The sequence below is a fragment of the Carya illinoinensis genome, chromosome 6, assembly GCF_018687715.1.
Source record: "Carya illinoinensis cultivar Pawnee chromosome 6, C.illinoinensisPawnee_v1, whole genome shotgun sequence".
NCBI classification, from domain to species: Eukaryota; Viridiplantae; Streptophyta; class Magnoliopsida; order Fagales; family Juglandaceae; genus Carya; species Carya illinoinensis.
In genome coordinates, this window is record NC_056757.1 from 6168167 (window position 1) to 6184635 (window position 16469).

General features: G+C 36.5%; 1 protein-coding gene and 1 long non-coding RNA gene across 6 annotated transcripts; one reads left to right on the forward strand and one right to left on the reverse strand.

The window, feature by feature from the left end:
- The first annotated feature begins 841 nt into the window (after positions 1-841).
- Positions 842-4214, forward strand: LOC122313516. Of its 2 annotated transcripts, XR_006243423.1 has the most exons (4): positions 842-2056; positions 2620-3187; positions 3289-3751; positions 3959-4214. It is a non-coding gene; the product is annotated as an uncharacterized LOC122313516 (long non-coding RNA). The 2 variants fall into 2 exon arrangements; XR_006243422.1 differs by lacking the exon at positions 3959-4214 and having other exon boundaries at positions 3289-3858.
- Positions 4215-4263: 49 nt separating this feature from the next.
- On the reverse strand, positions 4264-13649 carry LOC122313515 (transcription factor-like protein DPB). Of its 4 annotated transcripts, none has more exons than XM_043128599.1 (10): positions 13372-13649; positions 12969-13199; positions 11864-11940; positions 11089-11132; positions 8373-8435; positions 8085-8231; positions 7913-7981; positions 7593-7691; positions 5062-5132; positions 4264-4893 (listed from the first exon to the last, which is right to left on the reverse strand). In XM_043128599.1, the coding sequence occupies exons 2-10, from the start codon at positions 13190-13192 to the stop codon at positions 4656-4658; spliced, it is 1032 nt and encodes a 343-aa protein (XP_042984533.1). In that variant the 5' UTR covers positions 13193-13199; positions 13372-13649; the 3' UTR covers positions 4264-4655. The 4 variants fall into 4 exon arrangements, with proteins under 4 accessions (XP_042984533.1, XP_042984531.1, XP_042984532.1 ...); XM_043128597.1 differs by having other exon boundaries at positions 11864-11943; XM_043128598.1 differs by having other exon boundaries at positions 11864-11943; positions 13357-13649.
- Between the last annotated feature and the right edge of the window lie 2820 nt (positions 13650-16469).

Below are 16469 nucleotides of genomic sequence, written 5' to 3' on the forward strand. Positions count from 1 at the left end.
ATATAATCCAATACATGTTTATAACATCTATAATTTTAGTAAAGATGTATACGAAAAATTTAATAAAAGTCTAACACAAACGGTAGTTCAAAATATGTGTCGTTTGATGTTTGTATTATAATTCATCAATTTATGTCATCCTGTAGACAATTAATAGAGACAATATTAAAATTCTTATTTTGCTGTTGGTTGAGTCGATCAGGGACAACATAAAGTTAAAACATAATCTTTTTATAAAATTTGTGGTATAATATTTTCTATATATAGCATATATATAAATTATAAAATATATTTTGAAATTGTTGGCCGAATTTACTATTTCTTGATTAGTTCAAGGATCACGGCCTTTGTCACGTGCCTATCATAGCAAGCTCACGTATGAAATATGACTTAGCGGAAGCTACGTCCTACTACCATGGAAAAAAAAACATTTTGATTAAACACACTTGTATTATATATTATATGAGATTTTAAAATTTGGAATACTCAATAATCTGAGTTAATGAAACGTATAATATACGTATATTATACTTAGGGATTCACGTCTTATGCACCTAATACACGTGTATATGTTAAGGAGAAAGAGAAAAATATAATAACTAATTTTTAATTACTTATTATTATATAAACTATTAAGTATTATAATTATTGAAATTAATAAATCATATAACAACATTGAATGCTATCTCTCTCAACATTTATGTCTTCATTTTATGTGCCAAACCGTTAAAACAAACGGTGTTAACTTTAACGGAAAAATAAGAAAAACCGTTAAAACAAGATTTTCCGTTTCATACACACTTTTTATATATAGAAGATATATATGTGGTTTGTCATTTTTTCTATCACTCTCATCCTACGGAATGGTTCAAAGATTGCCTGTGCTGCTTGTGGCCTTGATGCTGAATGTGCTAATTTTCTAAAGCCTCCAATAGAAGAGACGGAGGAGCAATTTAGGACTCATTTTGGCCACCAGCATCCATTGGTGCTTCTCGACAACCTGCCTGCCGATCCTATTTTCTGTTGCGTATGTGGAAAAAACCGCTCGGATCCAACCTACGGTTGTCTGGATTGTCTTTTTTTTATCCATCGTTCGTGTTTTGAACGGAGCTGGCCGAAGGAGATACAACATTTCTATCATCCCTGTCTTCTCACCCTTTATTCGTGGATAAAAGATGATAGGCCGATGTTTTCTCGCAGAGATTGCACAGCTTGTGGACGACTCTTGCCTCAAGGGACCGCCTTCTATGGCTGCAAACGGTGCAATTTTGTGATGGATGTTGATTGCACTTTTTGGCCTCTACCGAATATGCAGGTAATCAAGAACAGATTGGTCATTTCCTCCATGGACATCCATTGTCAATCTCCAAGATCGAGGAAAGTAACCAAATTGATTGCTACTTATGTAAGAAACCCTGCAATGGTACTACCTATGGTTGTGTCAGAACTGGCTGTGAGGATGTTTACTTTCACGAATCATGCCTTGATGAAACACAGCAAGAGATCTACGATATCCGCCACCCTCAACACCCTCTCACCTTTCTTGATCATCATTTAATATCGTTAAAATATTTACTATGCAATTCCTGTCGCGAGGATATTGAAGACTTCACTTACATCTATCGGTGCGCCAAGTGCGACTGCAACTTTGCACTGGAATTGCCATGTAAAGGCTGCCATAGAATACGAGGGTCACAATCACCGTCTACAACTCAATTTTTTTGAAGAGCACAATCACCGTCGACTATTGTTGGCCAATGTCGATAGTCTTAAGTGCAAAGCTTGCAGTTCCACCTGCGAAAGCAATTCATATGTGTTCAGTTGTCTCTCTTGTCAGTTTTATGTTCATCTTGAATGCGGTCCATTACCATATAGAATTAAAGATGAATGTCACATAGATTCTCTCACTCTCACGATTTCTCTTGGTGAGCATGAAGATGAGACAGACGATGAATTCTACTGTGATGTTTGTGAGAACATAAGAGATCCACGATTGCCCACTTACCAGTGCCAAGAATGTCAATATGTGGCTGAGTTAAAATGTGTCATACCTGAGGTAAGACTTTGATCCGATTTCCATTGCTTTACTCTGTTTCGACTAGGACTAAAATGAGTCGGAAGTCATGATATTGTGTATAGATTTTTTCTTTTTTCTTTTTTTCTTTTTTTTTTTTCTTTTTTTCTTTTTTTTTTTTCTTTTTTTGTGCACATCATGTGTAGAAGTTGATTTTGGAAAAAATTTGCTTGTAGAAACTAATATTAAATCATACTCAAGTTTCAAGGTTAATAATGTGATTAAAATGTTTTCGAAAATGGCAGTGTTACTGATATCTTATTATTTGTTTAAAGCTTCATAAAATTAATTGAAAGTGAGCGATGAATTCAGTCAGTGATTAAATGTGGCATTTCTTTAGTTGAGTTTATCTTTCTTTTAGAGGAGTTTGGGAATGGCAATTTAAGGTTGGTTTCCGTACGCATATGAAACATTGATCAGTTCATTTGGGAATGGTAGGGTTCAATTACTTAATAGATGATTAGACCAGCAAATGAGCATTATTTTTGTAGTTGGTTTGTACTCTTAAATTAATATTGATGATTTGTTGATATTATCAACTTTAGAGGGAGAGTATGGAGATACAGAGCTGAGAAGTCCTCTCGGACAATTAGGTAGGGTATTGATTCCCAAAGATGCGAAACACATGATTCAAAAGAAAGAAGACCAACTACTCCAGCCATTGCCATCTTTAAGAAGTTTAAGTGATATTTTAGATTCGCTGAGTGAAGATGAGAAAAAGGAATTATTGGCTAGTGGTTTACAGATCAGAGGAAGTGAAATAGTTACTGGTAAACCTTTTGACGACGAGAAAATTTTACAATTTTCTGACGAGTCTTGCTCACATTTTATGAAATTTCTTCATCATGGCGCAAACTCTGATGAGGAATTTCCACTCGGATTACCGTATGAAGAGAGAGTATAAAGAAGTTCCACTCGGATTTCTGTTTCTAAGCAATGGGACTCTTGACCTCGACGATTATTATTGCGAAGAGTTTATATATGTTGGTGATCATATGGTTACCCCGAAGTATGCCTCTATCATGAGGAGCTTGTTTTCTAAGCATGGAGATATTAGTGTTGGGTCCGGTACCTCAAGTCCAAAAGTCAAAATGTTTTTCTTTCACGGACCATGTAAGTGCATATATGGCATGAGCAACATAAATGTTGTTGATATTACCGATGATATGCTTCTTTGCTGGTGGAGTGGTTTGAGACTCTTTTGCTGTCTGCAGGATTTAGAGTTGAATTTGCCTTTGATCGTTTGAAGAGAGTCGCACATGCTCACTTTGGTGTTTATGTCAGAAAGCTAGTCGACAAAACTCGTCTTCAACTCGACAGAGATATTGAGGCACTCACAGAGAAACGCGAGCGCATAATAGTTGCAGAATCTGCAAAATCCAGCTTAATAGTGGAATGCTTGAGAGAAGCTGAAGTATTGAAGCAGAGCAAAGCGGGTAGTACACTGTTAGAAACTTTAAAATAGGGTGCTGTCTGTCTATTGGCATGCTGGTATATATGGTCACAACATATAAATATGAAGAGGATGGCTCGTGGAGAAAGAAATCAATTTGTTTGATCTGTTTACTCAATTTGTGACCATAACTGTCAGAACTAAATTCAGTTGTGAAAGGCATGATCCAGATTGAAATCCTTCCCAGAACTGCTACTTATCTCCAATAATAATTCGTATCTTGTGTAAGAACCATATATTCTTGTAATACTATTACTTTCTCGACATGGGCATGCAAGGCATGATGTTGCCATCAACAACTAAATCATCTTCTTTGCTATGCATTACCTTCTATGAATCTATATGGTATCAATGAGTAACATTATAATCAGATAAATTCTGTGTTAGAAATTATACATAACCATTCTTATTTTACCTATTCTTATTTTCAGCAAAAACTGTGCGCTTTAGGTACCAGTAATAATAAGATGTGATCAAGAATCAGCTACTTCCAATGTTCAGAAGCACTTGGTTGCAAGAATTAACAATGCTGCATGACGAGTACGTGTAGGGTGTCCTCAAACTGCCGGCTTTAACTTCTCCAAAACAGAGTAGTTCCGAGAATCGGGCCTTATAAAATGTACATGTATTTTAAAGATGTTGTCTCAATATATTGAGCTACAGCTGAAATGGTGGCTTCCTACAGAATATCTTCTCTTTTCGGCTTTTCCCTTGTTGACATATGGTGGCAATAGAATCATCGAACAAGAGTATACATAAATGCAATAGCAGTACAGGGAACTCTAATTGCTGAATTGATTCTATAATTTTCTACGGAGCTGGAAAATCTACACTCCAACACTCCCATTTCTACTACATTAAAGGCTACAAAAGCAGGAAAAGAATATGATTACAAACATTACATTGGTAGATCATGTAAAGCAACGAATTTGCCAGAAACAAAACCTCCTAAAGTTTCTCTGAAGAAGTGCACGATCTGCTTGTAGATTTAGATATTTGCAGAACGGGGGCAATCTAATGAGACGAGCATAATCATTAGGGGCCATGCACTTCCGGCATATTACATTGCAAAATATACAGATATGCAGAGTATTGCTTATGTTGGGATATTTGAGCCAATCCTGCTGATTAATGCTCATGCTTGACACGTGCTTTTAGTATTCCAGGAAGAGGCGGTGAAGTGGGAGGCCTAACCGCTGTGTTTGACATTGAAGGAACGGGTATCTGTGGTTGATACATGCCTGACATGCTAGAACCTTCACCTCCATCTGCAGAGAGATTGTGCGCCATATCATCAATCTGTGGTTTTTCACAAAATTTCATTGCCTTTAGAACGTAGTTGTCATCATGGAGCTCAAATGGGGTGCTGCAGAGACAACCAAACATGATAAAATAGTTAATAACCAATAAATCCAATAATTTGTGGGGGAGCCAGGCACAAAGCAAGTGCTTTGGAAGAAGGATTCGCGTAGACCTATCAATCAATGGGAGCTAAAATTGCAACAAATATAGCACACTCAATGGGCTCATTTACCTGTTGAAGTCAAAATGCACCAATTGCATATCCTCCGATATTTCCACCTCGACGGTCGCATGAGGGCGGGTCTACATTTCTCAAATATCAGGAACAAATAAAATTAAAGGCATGATAAAGCAACTAAAATACCTAAGAAAAGGTTACATCTTAAAATGATAAGGCACTTTCGACCAACATAAATGCCAGGAATGTATAAAATGGCAAAGATAATCAAGTAAACATGTGTACTTCAAAAAGATAGCCTTGATATTTAATCTTTCTGAAAACTCCAAACTGCCATCACTGCTCGTCTTATTATGGTGATAAATGCACACGAGCCATGTAAAAGAAGAGAGAGAAAAAGTGCAGTAACAACAATCAGATATCTCCTAGCATGGAATTAAATTGAGATTCACAGAACAAAAATCGTTCAAGTCTCTACATAAGAAGGTATAAGGAGAGACCCAGGTAAGTCTAGATAGCTTCATCTCTAGATTGACGTAAAGCACAAAAAGCTGGATGGCCCTAAGAAAAAAATTGATGAACTAGAGAGCTATCATGAGACAAGATATATTGATGTCTGTCACAGTCCCAGTAATATAAGCAACATCCAGCACCTTCAGTCTGTATCATCTCAGAATTTCTTACGTATTAACCTTTGGTTGCCATTTTTGGACACAAGACCTCACTTGGACTAGGAGGGCCAACTCTTTTTTATTTTTCATATATCCATGGGTGTCCGGGCCAGTTTGCACACACCTTGACTAATCCCGCAGGACCTTGAAGTTAACGATCAGGTAAACCTTCAGTGGCCCTAAGGGGACCCGAACTAGTGACCATTGGGGAGCAAACCCAAGGCCTGACCAACTGAGCTACCCCTCAAGGTTACTAGGAGGGCCAACTCTTTACACTCGTGACCCACCCATCTTGCCATCTTCATATCATTCTTTTCCCTTACAAAAATCTATCTAGCAAAGGTCAAATACTGTGGTCAAAATTCAATTTAAGCAAACTTGGATTCCGTAAAGGCAGAAAATAGGAAGATGGGATCGCATCAAATTGATCTCCCCACACAAGATCTTGAATAAAAAAATTAAAAAAAAAAAAAAAAAAAGTGCCAAAGTTATACAGAATAAAATGAAAGATTCCCCGTATCAAATTTATCATTTTTTTTTCTTTTTCTTTTTTTATGAAGAAGACAGCATCCTATAATTTTATTAATGAGCCCCCACTTGTGGCGGAGGAATATCACGGTTACATTATTAGTATCGACATCATCTCCAAACATAGGACAATGCGTAACAAAATTGATAGAGCCAAAGTTATACAGTATATAATCACTTCTGTCATCTTTTTGAATCATTAACCATTCACCACATCCACTCATCCAATATTCTTAGTTTCATTACAAAATAGGTTCGAACTGCATTGTTGTCATTATCTAGAGTTTGGCTTATTTTAGGTTAGCAGTGAACTCAGCATATCCAAGATTCGATTAAGCCAAAACCCATACTTTGTTTGAATACATAATAAATTGCCAATATGGTCCATCCAATAAATTCCCAAGATTCCTTTGCAATCCAATTCCAATATGAGCCCCATGCTCAATTTGCCCATACTACTCCCGAAAGAATACTCAGTTAAAAACATAAAACCCAAACCAATAATACTATAAGTCTATCACTTCAATGACCCAGTTGTTAAATCATTTGGGACCAACAGTAACGCCAAGAAGAGGTCAAAGAGGTGTACCATTACTTCATTCATGTGTTAGATGTCATTGGAGCAAGATGACTAGTTATTACTTTTTCACAGAAAGCACTTGTAACTTTCCGAGATGTGATGTTATAAGAGCTACATATAATAACTATCCGCATGTAAGAGCTGAATAGCATAATACAATCATCTTACATGCATCGTTAACAAATGAGATTGGAGAGCAGGTACTCGCGTCACACATGCGCGCACACACAGAGATTGGAGAGCAAGTACAAAGCCTACAGATTGATGCATTTCAAAGTTTTCATCTGATTTAAATCAATTCACCAAAGCGTAGTGCATATTTAATTTATGTATTTCTAACTCTATACATGATCAGATGACTCGTACAACTGGGCTAAAAATAATTGAACTGCATCAACTGGCCCATGTACATTTCTATATTCTGTACATGCTTTGTAACATTCTAAATCAAGTCAAGTCGGTAGAAACAAGAATGGCCTAATGGCATTCATATCTTCTATAATTCTGTTATATATTTACTTATAAAAAAAATTATGTTAAATATTTTACAAATGAAAATATTAGGTTCAAATAAAACTCAGAAATTCATTGGTTCAAGTATAACACAACTAACTCCTTTAATAGAATGGAGTAAAGTGTCTGTGTGATGGAAATTGGTTTGGCCAAGAGCTAATTGGCCTAACCACACCTAGACCTTAAGTAGGATTTCTTATATAAATTTATTTGGTGAAGATACTCATGAAAAAACTTCAAAAAGTAATGGATATTAAATTATCATACAAGGTAAATAGTAAGAAGAAATCTACCTCAACCAGAATAAAAGGTAAAGCCACACCTCCACTTGGAGCATTTCCAGAGCTGTATAATTGCTCATTTCGTTGTATCAGATTCTGAAGGCCTGTGAACTTGATGGACGGAGATAATAACTCAGTAAGCAGATATGATCAGTAGCAAGTACCATGTTCTCACTTTCGGTTTTTTTTTTTTTTTTTTTCAGTCAATTCCCTGAACTAGACATGGTTCACTAAAGAGGAAACAAGAAAATAAAATTTAAGCTAAGTATATGTAAAGAACAAATTCAAGCCTAGGTAAGGATATACATAGCAGTATAAATTGGTAGTCATACTTGTTCCTCCAATTCTTGCAAATATGCAGCTTTCTTTTCAATCCTGTTCCTGAGTCCTAGACGCTCCGTCTGCGTCCGTTAAATTTAAGGAGTTTTTTAAGCTCATATTAGATCTAGATCACAGAGAAATTCACCAAAACACACTATATGAAAATAGAAACTGTAGCCAGACCTTCAATTCTTCAATATCGTTTAGGCTCGTACGAGGCAGACCTCTCCATTGTATCTCTTTCTTATCCTTAGATATAATATCCATCGCCATGAGAACATTCAGAGCGTCATAGACCCTTCGACGGATGTTCTTCTCATCATATTGTTGCTGCCAAATAGAAGTTCAAACAGCAAAACTAAATAAATAAATAGAAGAGTTACATCATTAAGTTCTACTTTCACCTTGAGATTGCAGATATATTTGCACAGATAGAAAACATATTTATCTGCATGGTAAAGAATAGCAAACCTGATCTGGGGATGTGACACTATTACCAGGATCAGTAAACTCCGTCACGAGTTCATCTGCCACCTGGACATTAATTTAAACTCTTTAGAAGGATAACGGATCAAGAATACTAGTTAAACATGGAAGAAAATGGGATGTCAAATATGCTACTTCTCAAGGAAAGGAGAAGAAGAACTTGGAGAGGTTCCGCGACATTTAAAAAAAAAAAAAGGAGGTTATTACGTGTGTGACTTTACTTTTAAAAAGTATAGATACAAGAATTTTATTAAAATAGCATTAGAGACGCAAATAGGGTGCAAGAACAACCCAAGTAGACCGAAAGTAAACAAAGGAGGACACCTAGTTAAGAAGGGAGGAGAACAAGAACTCACAAAATCTACAAAAGATGAGAAGCAAGTATTGCTGTGGGCAGTTATTTGTTTGCACAGCAATTTGAGCATCAAGGTTTTTAACTCTAATAATGTTCTCTCACTATCTTCAAAACAATAGACGTTGCTTTTCTTCCATATACTCCACATTAAGCACAAAGAAACCATCTGCCACACCTTACATTCAAATACTTCCAAGTCAGCCTCCCCAAACAACTAATAACTCCACCACCCATTGGGAAACACCAATCAATCCCAAATAGGCAGAAGATCAAAAAAATATAAAGCCCTAGCCGCTTCACAAACCAGCAACAAATGATCGATGGCTTCCCCATCCCTCTCACATACAAAACCAATCAATCACTACGAAGTGCCCTTCTCAAATTGTCCATTGTTAATATCTACTCTAGTGCTGCAATCCATATGAAGAAGGCTACTCTCGAGGGAGACTTATTACGCCATATAGTTTTTGTGGAAAGAACTTTCCAATCGTATGGTGAAAGATCTGATCAAAAGATCGGGCTTCATTTCATTTTTTCGCAATGGCCACCCCATTCTTACCTTGCTATTACCTTCCACAGCCTGAGTGAATACGTTCTTGTGTAAGAAACTGATTGCATAATCTAATCCTAGATAAGTCTGATAAAAAGTGATAATCCATTGTCGATGGCCACTGTCAGCCTGATAAAGATCAGCCATTGTTAATCTGCAACATGAGATTCTGAACAATTTTGGTCAGACTTCCTTTAGGGCCAAATCTCCACACCATATATCATGCCATAATCTGATCTTGGCCTCGCCTACCACCACATCCATAAGTCTAGTGAACCTGGAGGATTCACCCCATCCTTGGCAAATATTTTTTCACCATGACTCTGTATGGCCCGCCCATTGACCACGTTGGAACACCACCCAACCCACATAATACTGTACCAACTTTCCAACACAGAATACCCTGGTGCCTCCCTTTCTGTTGAATAGGGCCACAACCACTTGCCCAATAGTGACTTATCGAATGCAACCAAATGTCTTATACCAAAACCACCTAGGGATACCGAGTGAAATTTTGTACCTCATCTACCCTGCTCTACAAGAAGCCCCTCTGGAGCTTCTTTCTACACTTGGCCACATCTATCAGCATGGGAAATAAAGACAAAAATTAAGTGGGCAAGTACAAAAGCATACTTTTAATCAACGTAATTCATCCCCCATTAGACAAATAGTCATTTATGACCCGCCAATCTCTGGTTAATTTTCTCAATGATACCATCTTATATGGATTTAGCCTTATAGGACACCCCAAGGGGAGACCTAGATACTTCATCAGTAAAGACGACACTCGCCCCATGTCTTCCACAGCGCCATCAGGACTAATTCTGACTTGGCCAAGATAACGTTCAGCCTTGATATAGCTTCAAAGCATTGGAGTAAGCAACATAGGATAAAATGTTCTAGGTTCTCCTCACAAAATACAAGCATGCCATCCACAAAGTGTAAATTTAGACATGAATAGCTTATCTAAATTCCTTTGCCCTACTAAGAAACCTGATAGGAGTCCTGGGTCCACCATAGCACCAAAGAGATAAGGAAATAGAGGGTCCTTTTCACACAATCCGTGAGAACTCCTTAAAAAATCAAAGGGCTTACCATTTATCAACAAAGAATCTCACAAAAGAGATACAGTGTGTTATCCACTCGTGCCACTTTGTCCCAAAGTCACATCTTGCAAATATATAAAGTAAAAATTCATGTGTTACTTTATGGGGACACAAAGTAATCCCAAAAGACTAGAACCTAAACTCCCCTTATAAAAGGGTGCTTTATCTCCACAACCAAAATGGGAAGGCATGGACACTAACTTACAAAATAGATCACACAATACACCAGAAAAGAACTAATGCACAAGCCACCTCCAAAGCCAGGCAAATAAATAGAACAGTATGACCATTTTTTTTTTTCCATAATTGTACAACCAAAACTTGGATAGGCAAAATACAATTCATTATTCTTTTTTTATATATAATAATTCGTTATTCCATGCTTAGATTAGCCTCCTTCAGCAGTCCTAACAATCATAACACCTTCAAGGTTGTGGAACCATAAAAAATATTTCCTAATTTTTCCACCAGACTATAACAAGATTTCCAATGCAAAAGAACTCCATCTTCATAATTGGGCATCAACACACACAACCAACCCTATTATTACTTGCAAGCATAAAAATGGCATCAGATAATTACAGAGGTAATTTATTAATAGAAATAAGCACTCGTGCAAAAAATATAAGATAAGCACTTCCACCAAAAAAGATAAGCAAAAATATAAGGATGAAAAACAAATCATCTAACCTCATTGTAAGTAGTTCTCCCCTTGCTTTCCACTTTCTCACACACTGAGTAGTACCAATGAAAATTATACACAACATCAGTGAAGGAGGAAACAAAATATATGTATATATACGTATTTTTTTTTATAGGGGGGAAACAAATACAAAAGATTGCCACTAGCTCATTTGAAACAAAGCCCATCCTGGGGAGAGCAAGCAAACAAGAACACTGTCATATGATAGACTTAACAAAATGCTGGATTAGTAGATTTGGAGGTAAACAAGAGGATGCAGGAAAGGTATCAGCCGTATCATCCTTTCAACATTTCTTGCAAGCAAAACTTTAGGCAAATTTTATCCATTTCGCTCTTTTCCAAAAGTGGTCACATTTGGGTCAAATGCACAAGTTTCAACTGTTATTTTTCCACAACCTCCAAAATACCAGCAGCAGCAGATAAAAGGAAACAGGTGAAAGAGAGAATAAAATGGGAAAAAGAAAAAAGCAGAGTATGTTGTTTTATTTCCATTGTCTAAAACCAAAAGATAACTAGTTAGATCTCCTTCCCCTTCTAAACATCCAGACAAGTGGAGAAGAAGTCTCTATCCTTTCCTCTACCTAAGGACAGATCCTATCATCTCCACTTTTTCCCTTCCAAACTCCCAAGCATGGTGTACAATTTAACCTCTCAAGATTAAGTATGCGCAATGCAATGTTTGCTTAACTACAGTTCAAAACTTGCAAACATTGTAACAACTTATCAGGAATGAAAAACGCAATGGAAAGGGAAAACTAACACCTTTCATGCTAAACTGGCGGAGTCCTCTTCCACTCTTATCACCTCCAACTGCACGTTGCCCCCTTTTTTTCTTCTTGCTACTGCTTAGAAAGTGATACCCAGTAAGAATATACTGAAAAAAGCAAAGCTACATGTTTATCGTAATTGAAAAATTAAAACTACAACTTTGAAGAAACAATGAGCAACTAATCATCCATAGAACTACAAAATGAAAAGGTTTGATACACATTTTCGACTTTCACAAGCTTAATCAAGTATAATGAGGTCATATACATTATCCATTTCAACAGAATGTTCACAACTAACATAATTAAAACTATGGGCATAAGTTATGTGGACACTCGAGATAATAATGTTAAACAAGAGAAATCTTAATTGGCACAGTTACGATTCTCGTTTGGTTGCACACTTTAAATCAGATGAGATGTTTTGTTCAAAATTGAATAAACTATTGGTATAATATAATTTTTTAATATTACTTTTGTTTTGAGATTTTAAAATGTTAAATTGTTTATTATATTTTGTGTGGAAATTTGAAAAAATTGTAATGATTATATGAGATAGCTTGGTTTTGTGTAACCAAACCAGCCAAAAATTACCCAATTCCAAAATAAAAACTTCACATTTCAAAATAAAATAAAGTAAACCTTAGACCCATCTCTTTGCTAGCTGGGAAGGCCTATACAGCATCCTGCAAATTGTTGCATTATGGAAGATGGTTCCCATATGTGTACTGTGGTGCATCTGGAAGGAAAGCAACGATCGGGACTTTGTAGACAATGAACGCTCACTGGATGAACTTATTTCTTCTTTGATACACTAATGTCATGGGCAGTAGCTAAACGGGCTCAATTTTCATGATTTTCTTGTATCTATTTCTTATTCTTGACTAGGTATTTTCTCTTGTATTCGTCATGTGTACTTGGGCTACCCCTAGTTTCATTTCTATTAACAAAATTTATTTTACCTATATTAAAAAAAGTAGTTAACCTTAGACCCTCGGGGACAAAACCCCCGAACACAATCAAATTCAGCAGCATTATATGAACTTTCACCACATTTCTAGAAACTCGCTCGAAAGAATATTATTTCCAACGGAACTCACCCAACAGCGCCCTGCGATCCGGCATCATCGCCTTGGATGTCCAGATGGTTTAGCCGAAACAAAGTGCTGTCACTGGCAGGTGTAGCCATCGTCTGCTCGCTCCGGCTTGACGGCGACCCTATGCTCCGGCTGGTCGACACGGATTGGCTCGAAATTGTGGCGGCACCACGACTTGGTGGCTCCTCCTCCTCCTCTCGACTCAATTGCTGGCTCCTCGTCCCCATGGAGATTCTTTCCGGTAACAAAAGTACCAAAAGAAGAAAAAGATTAGCCAAAAACGTCAGAAATTACGGGTTGGAGGAAAACCCAGAGGAAAACTGAGCTTAACCCCAACATTCAAGCAAAATACCAAAAAGGAAAATACAGTCAAATTGTGTAGTGTTCAAACCATAAGATAGCCGACCTTGGGGGGAAGTGGGTATCGATGAAGTAAGAGAGATAAGCACCAGTGAAAGGAAGAAGAGATGTCTCTGTCTTAGAGTTTCCGGGGACAGAAACTGGGTTTGTGAAGTGGGTTTTTGGGTGAAGGACTTAGCAAAGGGGTGGAGGTAGGGGGTTATTGGTAAGGTTAAAGTGGCGATCTAAGAACGGAGGTCAAAGGTTGAAGGAGATCAAGGGAACTGGGAAGAAGAGGTTGAGAAAATGCCAGGGTTCAAGCGCACGCAAAAGAGGGAAAATTTTCACATGCAAACACATATATATACATACACATACGTACAAATATACATATACATATACACACACGTGCGTATTATTATGTATATGTCGCTGCGTTTGGTTTTGAGAATTTGAGCCAGGATAGGAGTTAGTACCAAAATTTAGATGACTTAAACAAAATGGTTAAAACTCAGTATGAAATCGAACTTAGAATTTCTAACTCTACAGTTTTTCAGAATTCGACTCTTTAACTGTTAGATTGCATTATATCCTTCAAACGGAGTTGGAGTTTATTAAATTATCATGTATAATTCTTTGAACATGCAAGAGATAAGTTTTTATTAGAATTGAGAGCATGTTTGGATCTACAAATTTTCATAATTCTTAAAATTTCTTGTAATTTCATTTTCAAGTACTAGTCAAACATAAAATATTTTTCAATTTCATATTTTAACATTTTTCATATAATTCTTACATAATTATTATTTAAACACAAAAATCAATGCAAACATTATAAACTTCAAAACAAAAACAAAACAAACCAAAACAAAACAAAATACCAAAAATTTAAATTCAAATAATTTTTTAATTTTATAATGCCTTCATTCAACTTTTTATTGCTCCTTTCTCAAAACTAGGAGAGGGCAGCAAGGTCCCACCCCCTACCACCTCACTCAGCCCTTTCTCAACAGGTTAGCAACCCAATCCATGTAATGCGGAGGCGGGGTACACTGCATGCATCTGGGCACCCTTGCGAGTGTGGGGGTGGTACGAACTGGGCCCTTTCCACCTTTACCTTGCCCCGCTCCATATACACACAAGTATATATATATACGTGTGTGTATTTTAAAAAAAAAAATTATATTGATAGTAAAATGTTGTTATCATACTAAAAGATCAAACCCCCATGCACTCTCACTCTCCCAAACCTCTCTCTCTCTCTCTCTCTCTGATCTCACCCCTCTTTCTCAAACCCTCACTCTTGCACTCTCACCATCATCGTTGCCGAGCGTCCTCTCCTACATTCTATAAGTATCCCAAGCCATTTTTTTAGATTTATTTTGAATTGTCTTAATATTTGAATTTGAAGGATGGGATTGTAATTTGTGTGCTGTGAAGATTTGTGTAATTTGTGTGATTTTACTAGAGTACCTACATATTCAATCGAAACCCCTAAATTATGGTAGGGTTTTAATATTGAAGCCCCTAGATGTTTTTGGATTTCAATTTTGAAACTCCAAATTTAATTTAAGCTTTCTATAAATTAGTTTAGGGTTTCAGTCCAAAATCCTAAATTAAATTACAGATTGGGGTTTCAATATTGAAACTTCTTGATGTTCATGATTATATGATTTTAATTTTTGTTTGATTTTTGCATCATGTCATCATGTTAGGTTTTTATCAATCAACGGCAATAGATAGTGAGTCAAGTCTAATCACTAGCATTAATACTAGATCTCCTAACCCTACCAACTCCCTATCACTCTACCCCTACCCTTACACCCATGGGTGTAAGGGCCCACCAAGTAAAAAATCAATTTCAATTATGTGGTCTCACTTATCCAAAATAGAGAGTGGTGACTCCAATAACCCTCAAGTTAAGTGTAACCATTGTGGTAAAGTGTATGGATATCACTAAATGAGACATGGTACATTCCAATTGAAGGTTCACTTAACATACCAATGCAAAAAAAATCCAATTAGATGTTCTTTACAATAAAAAAGTCAATCTAGGCTTGAGATTGGATTTTAAAAAATGGCGGATGAGAGTAATGGGGGGAAATGTTAAAGGAATATACGAAGTATGATTTAGAAGAGTGTAGGAGATAACTAGCTTATATGGTGATAGTAGACAAGTTACTATTTCGGTTTTGTGGAGGGTGGAGGGTTTGAAGCATACTCTAAATACTTGGAAACTAGGTTTGACATTTCTTCTCACCACACGATAACGAAGAATATTATAAAACTATACATTGTATATAGAGAACTATTGAGAAACCAATTGAGGGGTCAAAGAGTTTACCTCACAACCGATACATGGACACTAGTCTAAAATTTTAATTATATGAATTTGACGGCATATTTTGTAGATTGTCAAATTTTCCCAAATTGCCATTCACAAGAATGAGACTATTGTGAAGGCTTTGGAGGCCAAAATATAAGAGTTGGGGTTTGAGCAGGTTGTGACAGTAACGATTGACAGTGGCTCTTCTATGAGACCTCTTTAGGGTATCTTAATATTAAGATTGGAGGATAATAAGACAATCATGGGTGATGAGTATTTATATGTGAGATGTGTTGCACATATTCTAAATCTTATTGTGATCGACGGTCTGAAAGAGGTGCATCATTTGGTTTCAAGGCTTAGAATTGCAGTGAGGTTTGTAAGATCTTCACCGACTTTGCTTGATAAATTCAATGTTACTATAAAGGTTACGGGTATTGAATGCAAGAAAAGATTATGTATTAATGTTCCTACAACGTAGAACCCAACCTTCTTGATGTTAGAGATAGCTCGGGAGTTTAAAAATGTCTCTAAATTATTGAGTGAGGAGCACATACCATATGTCAGCCATTTTAATGATAATGGGAGATTGGTTAAGCCTAATAATGATGATTGGATTGTTGGGATTTTTGTAAAATTTTTTAGGCAACCACCATTTTTGGGTTTTGTATGTTACATTCAATGAATTTTTTAGCAAGTATGTTAGCTGAAAGAAGAATTGGATAAAATATACAAGAGTGACCAAACTAACTTGTGGGAAACAATAATTAGCATGTGGACGAAGTATGATAAGTATTAGAGGGATTTGAGTAGGTTAAACATTTTCCTATATGTATCTG

Coding starts and splice junctions, on each gene's coding strand:
- LOC122313515 (XM_043128597.1), bottom strand. CDS start 13,192: ATGGGGACGAGGAGCCAGCAATTGAGTCGAGAGGAGGAGGAGGAGCCA. Junction 7,692..7,912: donor TGCAAGAATTGGAGGAACAA/GTATGACTACCA, acceptor CCGTCCATCAAG/TTCACAGGCCTTCAGAATCT. Junction 5,133..7,592: donor TACCTTTTATTCTGGTTGAG/GTAGATTTCTTC, acceptor TGAGAAATGTAG/ACCCGCCCTCATGCGACCGT.